The 13,498-nt window shown below is 37.1% G+C and overlaps 1 protein-coding gene across 1 annotated transcript in view; it reads left to right on the top strand.

Moving 5' to 3' along the window:
* fbn1 (fibrillin 1) overlaps positions 1-13,498 on the top strand; it is a 194,972-nt gene that overhangs the window by 132,220 nt on the left and 49,254 nt on the right. The window contains exons 33-38 of the mRNA XM_020938886.2: positions 2,565-2,687; positions 3,883-4,005; positions 4,097-4,222; positions 6,693-6,815; positions 7,980-8,102; positions 9,589-9,756. Of these exons, the coding sequence (XP_020794545.2) occupies positions 2,565-2,687; positions 3,883-4,005; positions 4,097-4,222; positions 6,693-6,815; positions 7,980-8,102; positions 9,589-9,756 (786 nt within the window). The remainder of the gene's footprint in view (positions 1-2,564; positions 2,688-3,882; positions 4,006-4,096; positions 4,223-6,692; positions 6,816-7,979; positions 8,103-9,588; positions 9,757-13,498) is intronic.

Raw genomic sequence — 13,498 nt, 5'->3', positions numbered from 1 at the left:
TTGGAGTTTTTCTTTGCCAAGAAAGAGAGTCTAAGGACAAGGAAATGCTCAGTTATACATTCAGCTTATTTCATTTGAATGATTAACCTGCTGGTCTTTTATTGATCAATGAAGACTGTTTCTGTTTCTGTTGGTTCAAGGTGCCCTCTGTAACTTTAAAGGTAGAGGGATGTTGTTTCTCTCGTAGACTGTACAAAAGAAGTGGACTAAGCGAGTGTGACGTCGCTCATAGTGTTTCTGCTCAACTGAAATGAAGCTCACGAGGTTCACAGTTATAGGAGCGAATTTGGATTTCCATATTAGGAATAGGAAATTATTAAGGGAAAAAAGAGTAAGGTATAGAGACCCTGCATGTGACGTCACGGCCTTGCCCTGATCCACTTTCGCCAATAGACCGCCATTGTAAAGTCAGCACATTTTCGAGTCGTTCCATTAATTTTCACTTTAAGACACATGCTGGAAAAGTGTTGCGCACAGAGCTGTAGTTAGCAGAGAGATAAAGACACAGAGGTTCAGTTGTGTCAGATCCGGGTCGAAGCTGACAGACGAGACAAGTGGAGCTGCCATCAGTTTGCGAAATACCCGTCAATATTTAGGGAGTTCCTATCTCCAAATTGTTGAGCAATACAAACTCAAATGTGAAAAAAGAAAAAGACACCGCAGACAGCCTAAACTGAAAAGGCCCTAATCAGTTTATTCAACTTATAAAATTAAATGCATTTAGCCTAGTGTGAGAAACGCTACAGTCAGACTAGATCCAAACCAGAGTCCTGACCCAGTGGGAGCAGCTCTTGTTCAGGGGGTGTGATGGGTTCATCCGGGGGGCACCCATATTTCGCACACTGACTGCCATAAATCTGGGAATTTATGACCCGACCCCAGACAAGCCAAGTTACTAGAATGCTATCTACCGTCGTCAGGACCGTCAATATGGTGGCCAAAACAAAAACGGTCACATGATTACAGGGTTTTTATTCTTACTATGTGCAGGCTTTTTCTCCAAAGATCTAACCAAGTTTATTTACTTACTGTATAACATTCAAGGCAAAGCAATTACATCTCCATGGAGACAAGAAGGTGGCGGACCCTCTACCAGAAAATTTACACAGTGCATCTTTAAAGCGATGAGTCTGTGAAGCCCTGCGTGATGACTGCTGTTGATTCTGGCCTATACAAAACTATATTTTTGATTTGAAATTATTGTCGATTTCACTAAGTCATTACAGACTCAGATACTCGACCCCCCTGCTGTAGATTCCTGTTTCCAGACACTCCATTTTACCCAATGCCAGAGAATCCTCCTAATGGGTTTGCCATTTAGAGATGCTTATTTGTAGACTTTGTAGACTTTAAATTTGAGATAGATTTTATGTCCAACATCAACATAAGTGATGGTGGGAGACTAAACTTGAGCAGCAGAAGTTTACAAAAGCCAAAAGAGGAGCCTAGTCTGTGGGTGTAAAGAACATGCCCAGAAATACTCTTGAAACACTGTAGACAGATCAAGGCCTAAAATATTACGATCCTATTTGGCTCATAGCTCGCTTTACAAATCCTTTCGTGAGGACAGAGTGGCGGTGGTTAATATGGCAAATAAATGCTTGTATGTTGTTTTTCTTTGAAGGTTCTGTCACAGTTTTATTATACAAAGTTATAAGGGAATCTATGAAGAAACTGAAGCGATATTTGCTTCTTCTGAGAGTTCACGCTTCACTGTGATTTGTTAATCTGCCTGTCACTCAATCACATAACGGGGTCTGGCCAGTAGACGGAGTTGGATGGGGAAAGTAGAATGTTCATGTTTCTGTGTTTGAGCAACAGAAAGTACTGCACAACTATTAAAACATCTTTTAAAATCAGTCTAACCCCTGTGTTATATATACAGTATAAAACAGCAACTTTTAAAACAAGATATTGTAATATTTTGTGACATTTTAATTAAATACTCAGAGTTATAACACTTCTTTTTTTTTTTTTGGCCATGGATCCTCCTACCTGGACAACTGAGGGATTACACAGACAGTGAAAATATAGTTATTCAGTATTTTTCAGTATCTTTTTTTTTGTTTGTTTTTACATAACTTATCTTTCACTAGCATTTTACAACTTTTTTTTTTTTTATTGTTGTTGGACAAAAGTTTAACCGCTTTGACTACTCTGAAAGTATACATTTTTATGTTGTCATATAATATAAATAAACGATTAAGCAAGTGGCAAGGATATTTTTATTGTCCATCTATAACAGACAATAGAAGAATAACAAAAAATCTATTAAAAAGCCAAGATTCTTAACCTAATAGCCGGAATAATCAGAATAATATTTATCACATTATCTTTTGCTGCTCCTCTAATAGTTTTGAATCTGGTTATTTCATTTTCATTTCATTTATTTTCATTTATTTATTTACTGGATCCCTATTTTTCTTCCTGGGATCCAAGTTGGCATAATTTACAATAAAATATTCCATTATAATAACAAAAAAGTTGACACATAAGTTTCAGTCGCAGATGTAAATGTTCTTTTGCTGTTCCTCTAATAATGTTGAATTCTGTTAATTTCACAGATGTAAATGAATGTGAGATTGGCGCTCATAACTGCGATCGACACGCCACCTGCACCAACACAGCGGGCAGCTTCAAGTGCCAGTGTGCCCCGGGATGGGTGGGCAACGGCTTCAAGTGCTCAGGTAAAGACTTCTGAAACTTAAACTTTGCTGATCTATAAAGGAAATGACTTCTTCACTGCAGCTCAAATGTTGTGTCCTTTGGCAAGACATTCATGAATCTGGAAATGGGCTAAGAAGCAGTTGGCACAGACTCGATGCTACATTTCAGTCAGTCAGTCTCGAGCATTAACTTATAATAGTACAATTAAGAAATATTTATTGAGAATTAAGAAAGTAATGAAGCCTTATTTGACACCAGTCTCTTGCTATTTTGTAGAATTGATTATTACACTTTATATTTTTTACTCTTTGTTATTAAATGATATTGTGATGTGTGAGATACTGTGTCCAAATAATTTCTGGATCAATAAAATGTATCTAAGTCTTAGTTTAAAACCGCTAGTGAAAGAAAATCAAAACATCACAGATTCAAAATACTTTTCATAATATATATATTTATTCTTACATGTGTGTTAAAATATATAAAACAGATTAATAATGATATAAAATTATTAAAAAAGATTAAGAGTAAAATCCCCTTATTACTATATTTCTTACAAGACTAGCCTGTGTAATCCTTATTTTATTTACAATCATCTCATACCATACCATATTAGAGCATTTTTATCAAACTGATATTTCCACTGTTTAGCATCTGGCTTTATTTTGGTGTATATTTGTCCTTATTATACTTTTATTATGCAGAGCAGTGGAAAGTATAGATTGGGTTTGGTTGTCATTTCAAACTATAGATCTATTAAAATAACTGGATAGGGTATTGCTGCTTGTAGCTGCCTCCAGTTGACGTAGTGGCCACTCACTGGTACTACAGCGAAAAAAATCCCACCAGCCGAGAAAGGATTTTTCTTAAAGAGCACAACGTAATCAGAAACTGCTCGTGTTCAGCTAACAGGGCGCCTACAGCTTTCAAAAACGTTGGATTTTGTGGCGATTTTTACACATTTTTAGATCATAAATTTTTCTCAGCTCAAAATCCTTTAGTTGTCTTTAAAAACATTTTATAATCATTAACTCTGGCACTGAGCTCGGCCCATCTTCAGATAACCCCAAACCCAAAAACATCACTTTGTCTTACCAACCATCGGCTGCTCTGGATTTGAATTGATCAGTATCGACATAGAAAAAAACATATTCTCTCTGTTTCTCTTTCATTGTATACAATTTCTGAATATTCTTTGTGTATTTTGTCCTTTAGATCTGGACGAGTGCTCAAACGGGACTCACATGTGCAACAACAACGCAGACTGTATCAACACTTTGGGCTCGTACCGCTGTGCCTGTAAAGAGGGCTTCTCCGGAGACGGCTTCTTCTGCTCAGGTCTGAACTCACTCACTACTGTATTTGTGTCTAACCCGTTATTCGTCGTATTTTTGTGTATTTATGATGTTTTGTTGTTTATGTTGAACAGACAGCGATGAGTGTGCGGAGAATGGAAACCTGTGTGAGAACGGGCACTGTCTGAACATGCCCGGAGGGTTCAGGTGTGAGTGTGACATGGGCTTCATCACCACTGAGGATGGGAAAGCTTGTGAAGGTAAGAGTTTTAAGAGCATGAACCGCACAGACAGCAGCGCTTTCTGCACTCAGGCTGCACGTATTCACTGTGCTGCCAAACCATAGACCGTATATATGAATGGACAATGTGCCAAACAAATAATCCGTCCATATATTATCCTCATTGTTGTATAAGACGCAGGGTTCAAAGTGTGAGAAAAAAGTAGTGGCTTATAGTCCAGAAATTACGGTAAACATGCATGGATGACACATGTTTCTTATAAGAGCACAAAGTTATAAAATGCTAGAAAGCTCAATCTCTTCTTTAGGGATGTTAAACAAATTAGATAAATGCAACATCAACGTGTTAAGTTAGAGTACAGTATTTTCCGGGCTGGTAGACACGCTCTTAAGCCTCTAACCGCATCAAAAAACGACCGCGCGCCCCACAATCCAGACCGCCCTATACACGAATCCACTCGGGTGTCCCAGCATGACTTCAGTAAACTACAAAACCCCACCACCCGCAGCACACACAAACACACACGGAGCAGACAGCGACTGCGCATCAAAACACACCCACAGCCACAGTCATCACTCCACACGGACGAGGAACGGAACGAAGGAACAAACCACAAAAGCGAGTCCAATGTGCCACTCTGAGCCACGACTGAACAACTGTGTCACTGCGAACACGCCAACAATCCAGCGGTCCCAGACAGCACCCTCCCTACGCGTCACAATTGAACAAAGCCCAGAGTCACCGTGAAGGCGCCAAACAAAGTTCGACTGACCCATCGTTTGTTGTTGTGTTTCATTTAAAGTCTAGTGCAGTTTATTAGTGAAGAAAGTTCAAAAATAGACCATTTAATGACAGTGCGTCTTATAATCCAGAGTCCCTAATAGCCCAGAAAATACAGTAAACAAAGACTCGAAATCATAAAACAACAGAACATAAAATTATATTAAATTATTATAAAATGTATTAGAACCAAAATGTATCATAATATTTATAAAAGCCCTACTTAAATAAATGTTTCCAAACATATCTAAAACAACAACAAAACAGAACACAAAACAAACAGTGACAAATGGTAAAGAATCAACCCTCAGACTAAGTTAAAGCCAAGGAGAAAAAGTGAATGAAATAAATGAATGAAAATGACAGAAACTGTAAAAAATACTTTCTGAAGAAATTCCACTTCCCATAAAAAAGTATATCTGAATAGTCAGTTTAGCATAATGTATTTGTTCTGTTGCATTTCTTCAGTTTGCAGATAATTATCAAATGTAAATGTAAGTACAAATGTAAAAAAAGTACTGTATGTAGTAGTCCCAATTCCCCCAAAATAACTGATATAAAATGCTATATATTATTATTATTATTATTTAGGGAGTATTTGTCTATTTATAAAATACAATAAATAAAAAATAATAATAATACAAGAATTTGATTGCTAATGAACACATGTTTTATTTGAATACGTTTGCAGTGGCACCTTTAGTGCCTCCTGGAGTTGGTAACCCCCACCCACTGCCTTATCCATGGGAGATGCTGAATGCGTTTGGGACTTTGTTGTGATGATGTTTACAGTGATGTCGACCCATTGGGCACTGCAGTTTCTTACATTATAATGTTTTTTTCCTCATCAAAAAGATACCTGGAGATGTGCTTTGTCTAATTCCCACATGTTTAACTGCTTAACACACATCCTGCATATTTAGGTTTATTCTCAGAAAAAAAAAAAGAAAAACAGAAAACACTCTGGATAATTTATCACAGGAACATAGAGAAAAATCCCGCACACCGTCTTACTTGCAAAATGTGAGATTTATTAGGACCTACTACAACGTTTCAGCACTAGGCTTTCATCAGGCCTTTTTCTCTACGTACTTGGGCTGCTCCCTCTCCTCTCCAACACACCCGTATTCAGAAATTCTCATTTAGTAATATTTATCCCAAAACCCTCCAACAGATACATTCATAAAGATGTAAATTATGTATAATATATATGTCTGTATGTATAAGTCCAGTAACTGTTTCCCTTTTACCCTATGAGGCCCCAGTTGCCCTGATTGGGAAACACTGATGTAGTGTACGAAAACATCGCTGTTATTGTTTGGCATTTATTGTACAAAACATAACTCCAGGTATATTTTTGATGAAGAAACATTATAACAGATCAGAATATTGTTTAATATCAGCCCTTTAAGTAATTATTTGGTGTCACTATTTCTTACTTGTGTAATATTTTAAAGTAGTTTAGTTTACTACAGTAGATATATAAGACTGCTTCACAACCTCATTTGCCCTCTTTGTTTTGTTTCAGTATTTTTCCCCAGACTTGTCATAGTTTATAAAAGGTGAGCGACTTCACCTCTGCAGCTCAAAGCCAAATTTCCACTGTGATCCCATGATCCAATAATCCTCCACAGCTGGACCCCTCCTCTCCCCTGTCACATCCGCTCCTGTCTCTCCTGTTCTTATTTTAGATTTTTCTCCTTTTCAGATATCGATGAATGCACCTTCGCTGACATCTGTGTGAACGGGCGCTGTAGAAACATCCCGGGGCTCTTCAGATGTGAATGTAACGTTGGATATGAGCTGGACCGGAGTGGAGGAAACTGCACAGGTAACGTCATAATAATGTGACTGTTCAAAGCACGTTAAGCAATAAGATTAATAAGGAGAGTTTGTGGAGCCAATCCCAAACAAATGTTAAGTTTCAAGTTTTCTGGATCATACATTTTGATACAAAAAACAAACAAACAAACAAACAAACAAAACAACAATAAATCTCCCATAGAGTTATTTTGAAACTGTAGAAGGTGAACGGAAAACAATCTGTGAAATTAGTCAAACAGTATTAATATATTGTTTTACATCCATCTAGATAATGCAATACGTGACATAGCAACACTCTTTCTGTTCTGGACATATTAATAAAGATAAAATCTCATCTTATTTAGCTCAGAGATTGTTAATATAATTGAATCAACTAAATATGGGTGTCAGCTTCCTGTTTATAGGTGCCATTTTGAGTACTGTTGACTAGAGATGACTAGAGTCCCACTTCCACCCGCGTCCGCATTGTGCAGTCCTGCTCCCGCCCGCCAAGAATTGTAATTTTTATTCCCACTCCAGCCCACATCTGCGACATTTTGTCCCGCTTCCTCCTGCAAAACCCACAAGGATGTTCGCTTTCTTAAACTCTGTCAAACATGGAGAAGCGGAAAGCAATTGTCTAAAATGTGCGCAAGACTAGACCACGTCCGCAAGTTTAGGCTGCTTAAAATGTTTTATTAATGCCAAATAAAATATCCAGCACAAATTATGTATGATAGGTATACATTAATCATTTGTATATTTTATGTTACACTGATATATAGTTTGCGGGACTGCAGTTTATCATCCAACCTGCCCACTCCCACATTGTGCAGTCCTGCTCCCTCCCGCGCCCACAATATGTCCCGCAACGCACTGTTTTGCGGCGTTTTCAGCGTACAGGTTTCTACTGTTGACCACTCGAAAACTATAATATTTTTGTCTAAATAGTTAACTGCTATGGAAAGAATACTACTTTTGATCGCTCTGAAACCCATGAATACAAACACACATTAGTGTTAATTAAGCATTTACTTCTAATTTAAAAAATGTACAAATAGGCTTACATTTCACTTCTGGTTGTTTTTGTGTAAGTGTAAGGATTTACTGTAATTATTTGTATTTTACAGATCCATCCGCCAAATTGCTCAAAAAATAAGCCATTATGTTTGTATTTTGTCTATTTCCACAGATATAAACGAGTGTGCCGACCCGACCATCTGTATAAATGGAGTCTGTGTGAACATCCCTGGAAACTACCACTGTAACTGTCCCCCGGACTTCGAGCTTAACCCCACCCGGGTCGGCTGTGTGGGTGAGTATCAGCATTCACCTCCTATAAAATCACATTCAGATTAAGATTTATTAGAGTTAAATTGTGATATAGTTACTGATGTAATTAATGATAAAAATTGTAATAATCAATAATTACCTTTTATTCTAAATGCACGAATCCAATGTAGGTTTAAAACATTGAATCACAAATGTCCAAAATCGATCAATAATGTTGAATTCTCTCATCTATTTACATACTGTTACGACCCAGCTCGTTTGGGGTGAGGGAAGTAACAAAAATAAAACCAAGATGTAAAATGGAATAAATTAAGTAATGTTTAATTAACAGGAATGTAAAGGTAAATTAACACAAGACTAAAAATATACAGAAAACAACCTAAACTAAGAAACAGAACAACAGAATAAACAGAGTTTTATGCCAGAAAAGGGGTCACGCAGGCTTACACAAAAACGAGTGGTAAAACTTAGGGACACACACTAAACTAAACACAAGTTCCCCAAAATTAAACCACATAAGCCCACAAACAGAATCGAGTGACCAAATCAAAAAAGGCACAAAACAGAACTAGACTAACACACAAACACAAAACCAAAATGGCAAACTGGCCACCAAGGCCAGCAGCCCCGAACAGGTGCTGGCAATCTCCTTAAATAGGGGGAGGTGGCTGCAGGTGAGGTGGGCGTCAACTTGCCCCACCAATAACGGACCAGGGCTCGTGCAGCAGGAATCAAGAGAACTCTGCAGAAATATTAGAACTAAGGCCTGGGGCCGTAACAATACATAAGGTGCACCAGATTATAGGGCACATTAAGCAAAACAAACAGACGACATGAGATTGATCCCTTAGTCCAGCCATCCACGATCCATTGGCAGATCATGGCGTAACTCGCCTGGCGTTTCCTCCCTGTCTTTGTAAATGTGTATTATGAATGTGTATTATGTGTGTGGATAATTTAAGTTTGGACTTTTATTTCCTGCGAGGAGGACTCAAATATACATTGAGTAATAATATGTTTAATGCAGTTTTGTGCACATTTGTTTACGTTTTACAGAAATGAAACAAAAAAACCACATGGCTAATTTGCATAAACTATAAGCACAGAAAAAAAACAGCTCACTCTGCAACATTCTGCTGATGGGGTCAGTTTCTGTCAGACTAACTGACTCTGTGAGGCTCCTGACTATGGTAGCTGCAATGCCCCGACAATCCATAAAGCAGTGTATCTTACCAAAGTCGTACTAAAATATTTTAACAGATTTTTGAGCGCTGTGTACCACATAAAATTGGTTCAAGGTCAGTAAACACAACCAAAATTAATACATAAGGTGCACCGGATGATAAGGCGCACTGTTGATTTTTGAGAAAATGAAAGGATTTTAAGTGCATCTTATAGTCCGAAAAATACGGTAGTTTATAATAAGTAGCACTAATTAATATATTTTTTTAAAAAGATTTAAATCCAAAATCCTGTCTTTACGCCACCTTCCCTGACCTGTCTCACAGATACTCGGTCGGGCAGCTGTTTCCTGGACATCCGTTCCCGTGGTGATGGTTCCGATAACTTCGCCTGCTCCAATGAGATCGGCGTGGGCGTGGCCAAGGCCTCCTGCTGCTGCTCTCATGGCCGAGGCTGGGGAAACCCGTGTGAATCCTGCCCCTCCGTCAACTCCAGTAAGACCACTGGACTCTTCACATTTCAGTCATTCAGTAAAGCTGCACTATGTAACTTTTCAGGAAAGGGGGTCTGTCCAAATGTTTAAACTTAGATCTATCTTTTTTCAATTACATACCTAGAAAACACATACATTATAGCTGTTAGCAGTGTCATCTCTCCACATATATGAATTGCAACTTGACCTGGTGGCGTTCCTTGCTTGTTTCCATGGAAATACAGACGTTTAATGATCAGACGAAGTATTAACATCTCCATGGAGACAAGCAGGTGGCAAAACCCTCTACTAGAAAAATTACATAGTGCACCTTTATAGTTAAATGGGTTATATCAGCATAATTTCAGGTTGGGATAGCGTTCCGTTGTAACTTTTTTACTATAGTCAACACATGGAAAAAGCCAGAACCTTATGAAAGATATTTACCGGTACTCAATAATAATAATTATCATAATTTTGCCGTAACTTAAAGACACGTCACAATAGTGTAACACAAAACGGACGGACAGACAAAACAGGTAAAGTCAATCCAGACCTGAGTTCAGAGAAAATCAACTTTAAAACTCAGAATCCTCCTCAGTAGTTCGTCAAATATGGCATGTCAGTACAGCTTCAGTATTTGTCTAGAAACTTATTTTACACCTTTTTAGAAACATTTAAATGAGAACATGTTGACACTCAAATATCTATACTTGTCAAAATGTTAAAGAGCCCATATCACGCTATAATATTCAGATCAGTTAATAATGTTATTTTCTTATCAAAAACATCCCCATAGTTGTGCTTTGTTTCATTCACAAATGTTTGACATGCAATTCCTGCATATTTAGGTTGATATACAAGTACATCACTTTGTTTTTAAGTTACATACACTTTCACTAGACTCATTTGAATTACTTCAGATGTGGAATTACCAATCTCTACTGAACAAAAAGTAAAAGGTAGCTGTTAACTTCAAAACTACTTCTACACATCATACCATAACTGCATGTTTTCGTTCAGTAATACAACAAAATGGCCTCGCTATGTGGATATGCAGAGCCTGGTTTTATCCTACACCAACAGTTTTTTCTATTGTTCGTAATAACAAGAACGTTTTTGCAAACTGTTCAGTAATTTTCCCCAGATGGAGCAGGACAGTGCAGACTGACTCATCCCAGTCTGGGCAGGATGCTCTCTCTCTATGACATGATCCAAACCTTTTTATCTTGGCACTTCTTGGAAACTGCAGTAACATCCGGTTTAGAGAGCTGCTTTTAAACATCAGAAATCTGGATTACATCTGACCATATGAGGAAAACAAAAATAAGTCATTAATCAGCAATGTTTAATTTGCGAAAAAAGTTTTACAAACCTTAGTCTAATAGCAAATAATAGCTGATTTCATGTAAACAATTTTGGGCTGTTTGTTTTACCCAAAAGGTCCTATCTTACACTCAATTGACTCTCGTGAGCTTTAAAACATGTTATAATGTTTTACCTCCTCAAAAACATATCTGTGTTTTTTTTTCATTCACACATGTTTATTATTAGTCGACTACATCTCCAAAGCTCAAAATGCTCTGTTCCACCTTGTGATGTCATGAAGCTGAAGTTTTCAAGTTAACAAATATCATTTAATTTTGGTTCAGCAGAAATTGGCAATTCCAGGGCTGAAATTATCCCAGTTATTATCTTGTGAAGATGTATGGACTTTAAAAACACAGTGGAGCACTTTCTGTATTACCACATGACATCATAAGGTGGAACAAAGTTTTTGTTTTTCACTTTGAGAAAATAACTAAGATAAAACTCAGCCTAAATATGCAGGGTTTGTGTGTTAAACTTGTGTGAATGAAACAAAACACAACTCCAGATATGTTTTTGATGAGAAACAACATTATAACATAGATCAGAAAATACTGTATACCTTTTATTTTGTTGAAATTATGTCTTTTTTTTTATATTTCAGTCAATTAGACAATTCATCATACCAGAAGCAATGCATAACAGATTTGGGGGTAGATGCAATTGTACAGAAACACCACAGTGGAAGAATGTTGTAAAATACATTTGTCATTGTATGCATTTAAAGGGCCCAAATTACACTTTTTTCTCTTTTCGATAATGTTGTTTCTTCATCAAAAACAGACCCGGACTTGTGTTTTGTTTCATTCACTTGTTTAACACAGACTCTATATCTGTGGAGTTCTCCTCTCAAACAGGAAACACTCTGTTCCAACTTCTAATGTCATGTAGTAATACAGGAAGTGCTCCACTATGTCTTTAAACTCCATGCACCTTCATTAGAATTCATTTGGATAATTTCAGCCCTGGAAATGCCAATCTGAACTACTGCTTCATGACATCACAAGGTGGAACAGAGCATTTTGAGCTTTGGAGATGCACACAGATTAATCATAAATGGTTACTCAAACATGAAATATGTGAATGAAACAAAACACAACTCCAGGTATGTTTTTGAGGAGGTAACAACATTCTAAGATAACTAAAAATTCAGGAGTCAATTTTTTGTATTATAGGACCTTTAAAGTTGGGGTTTCTGATTTCCAAACCATGAAAGGAGGAAGTAGACATTTAAGTGTACCTAAACTGTTTCCAAGCGCTCACAAACCCTTTGGCAGTCGCTAGAACCACACAGTTGTGAAGCAGGTGTGGTCCGCCAACGCACGGCCAACAGTTTCTCACCCCACAGCGCTCACATGTGGCTCTTTCTTCCGATATTTGTTTGTGATCAGTTACAAGCTTTACAAGAAGATTCAGATAGCACGATTGTGTCAGTGAGTGGTGCTTTTCAAAGTTCAGGATTTTACCGCATAGTCTAAGAGAAAACAGGAAATTTACAAGAATAAAAACATTGGGTACCTCAGCCTCTAACAGTTATAGCTTTAGATTAGATATTAATATGGCTGTAGTCAATTATTTGATCAATGGAGTCTTAATCAAGCAAATCTTGTATTATTTGACTAATTATTATTTAGATTTAAGGATTTATATGGGACAACAGCAGATAGGAGAATGTATACGCTGTGAGTTAGGTGAAGATTTGGGAGTAAATCATAAGCTGAATCTGCTTTTTTACATTTAAATACACCATTTTCTATTACATTTCTGTTCAAATGTGGTTCAGCATGAACTTCCGTACAGTTGTAGTTTTGAAAGTGCATTTTGGGTCTGATACATAGTTTTGATTGCTTTTACCAGGCTTAATTATTTATTTATATGATAGGGAAAGTGCATGGGTATTAATAAGAAGTTGCCAGTATGATACATATCTCAATACAGTGAGCTTTCGACTCGATATGATGTATTTCAAATCGATTCAATACGAGTTCTATAAAAATAATGGCAAAATTATGCCTGTGATAATAAAAGTCTGTTAAATTACTTTTTGTGCAAAGTGAAAATGAATTTTAGCCCTCAAAACAGTGAAAATGTCAAATGTGTTGCATCAATAAGTTTCCTTCCTCTAAACAAGCAACAAAACTGTAGCGCTGTAACAAAATAATTTAGTAAAATATACCAAAAAATACTCTTGGCGATATATCGATACAGCAGCCCATGATATCGATACTGTATCATCACATTAAGCGATATGATATAGCGATATTTCCATATTTTGCACGCCCCTAATGAACATCTGTGACGGATTATAGCAAAGATCCAAATTTCCATCTGTTGTCCCTGGACAGGTGACACAGAAAACAAAAGCATTTACAAAGAGACATAACATAGAACAGTTT

The sequence above is a fragment of the Boleophthalmus pectinirostris genome, unplaced genomic scaffold (genome assembly GCF_026225935.1).
Source record: "Boleophthalmus pectinirostris isolate CB_2022bp ecotype Guang Dong unplaced genomic scaffold, ASM2622593v1 HiC_scaffold_19, whole genome shotgun sequence".
In the NCBI taxonomy this organism is placed as follows: domain Eukaryota; kingdom Metazoa; phylum Chordata; class Actinopteri; order Gobiiformes; family Gobiidae; genus Boleophthalmus; species Boleophthalmus pectinirostris.
The sequence above is the reverse complement of the archived record's forward strand: the minus strand, read 5'-3'. Positions and strand labels throughout refer to the sequence as shown.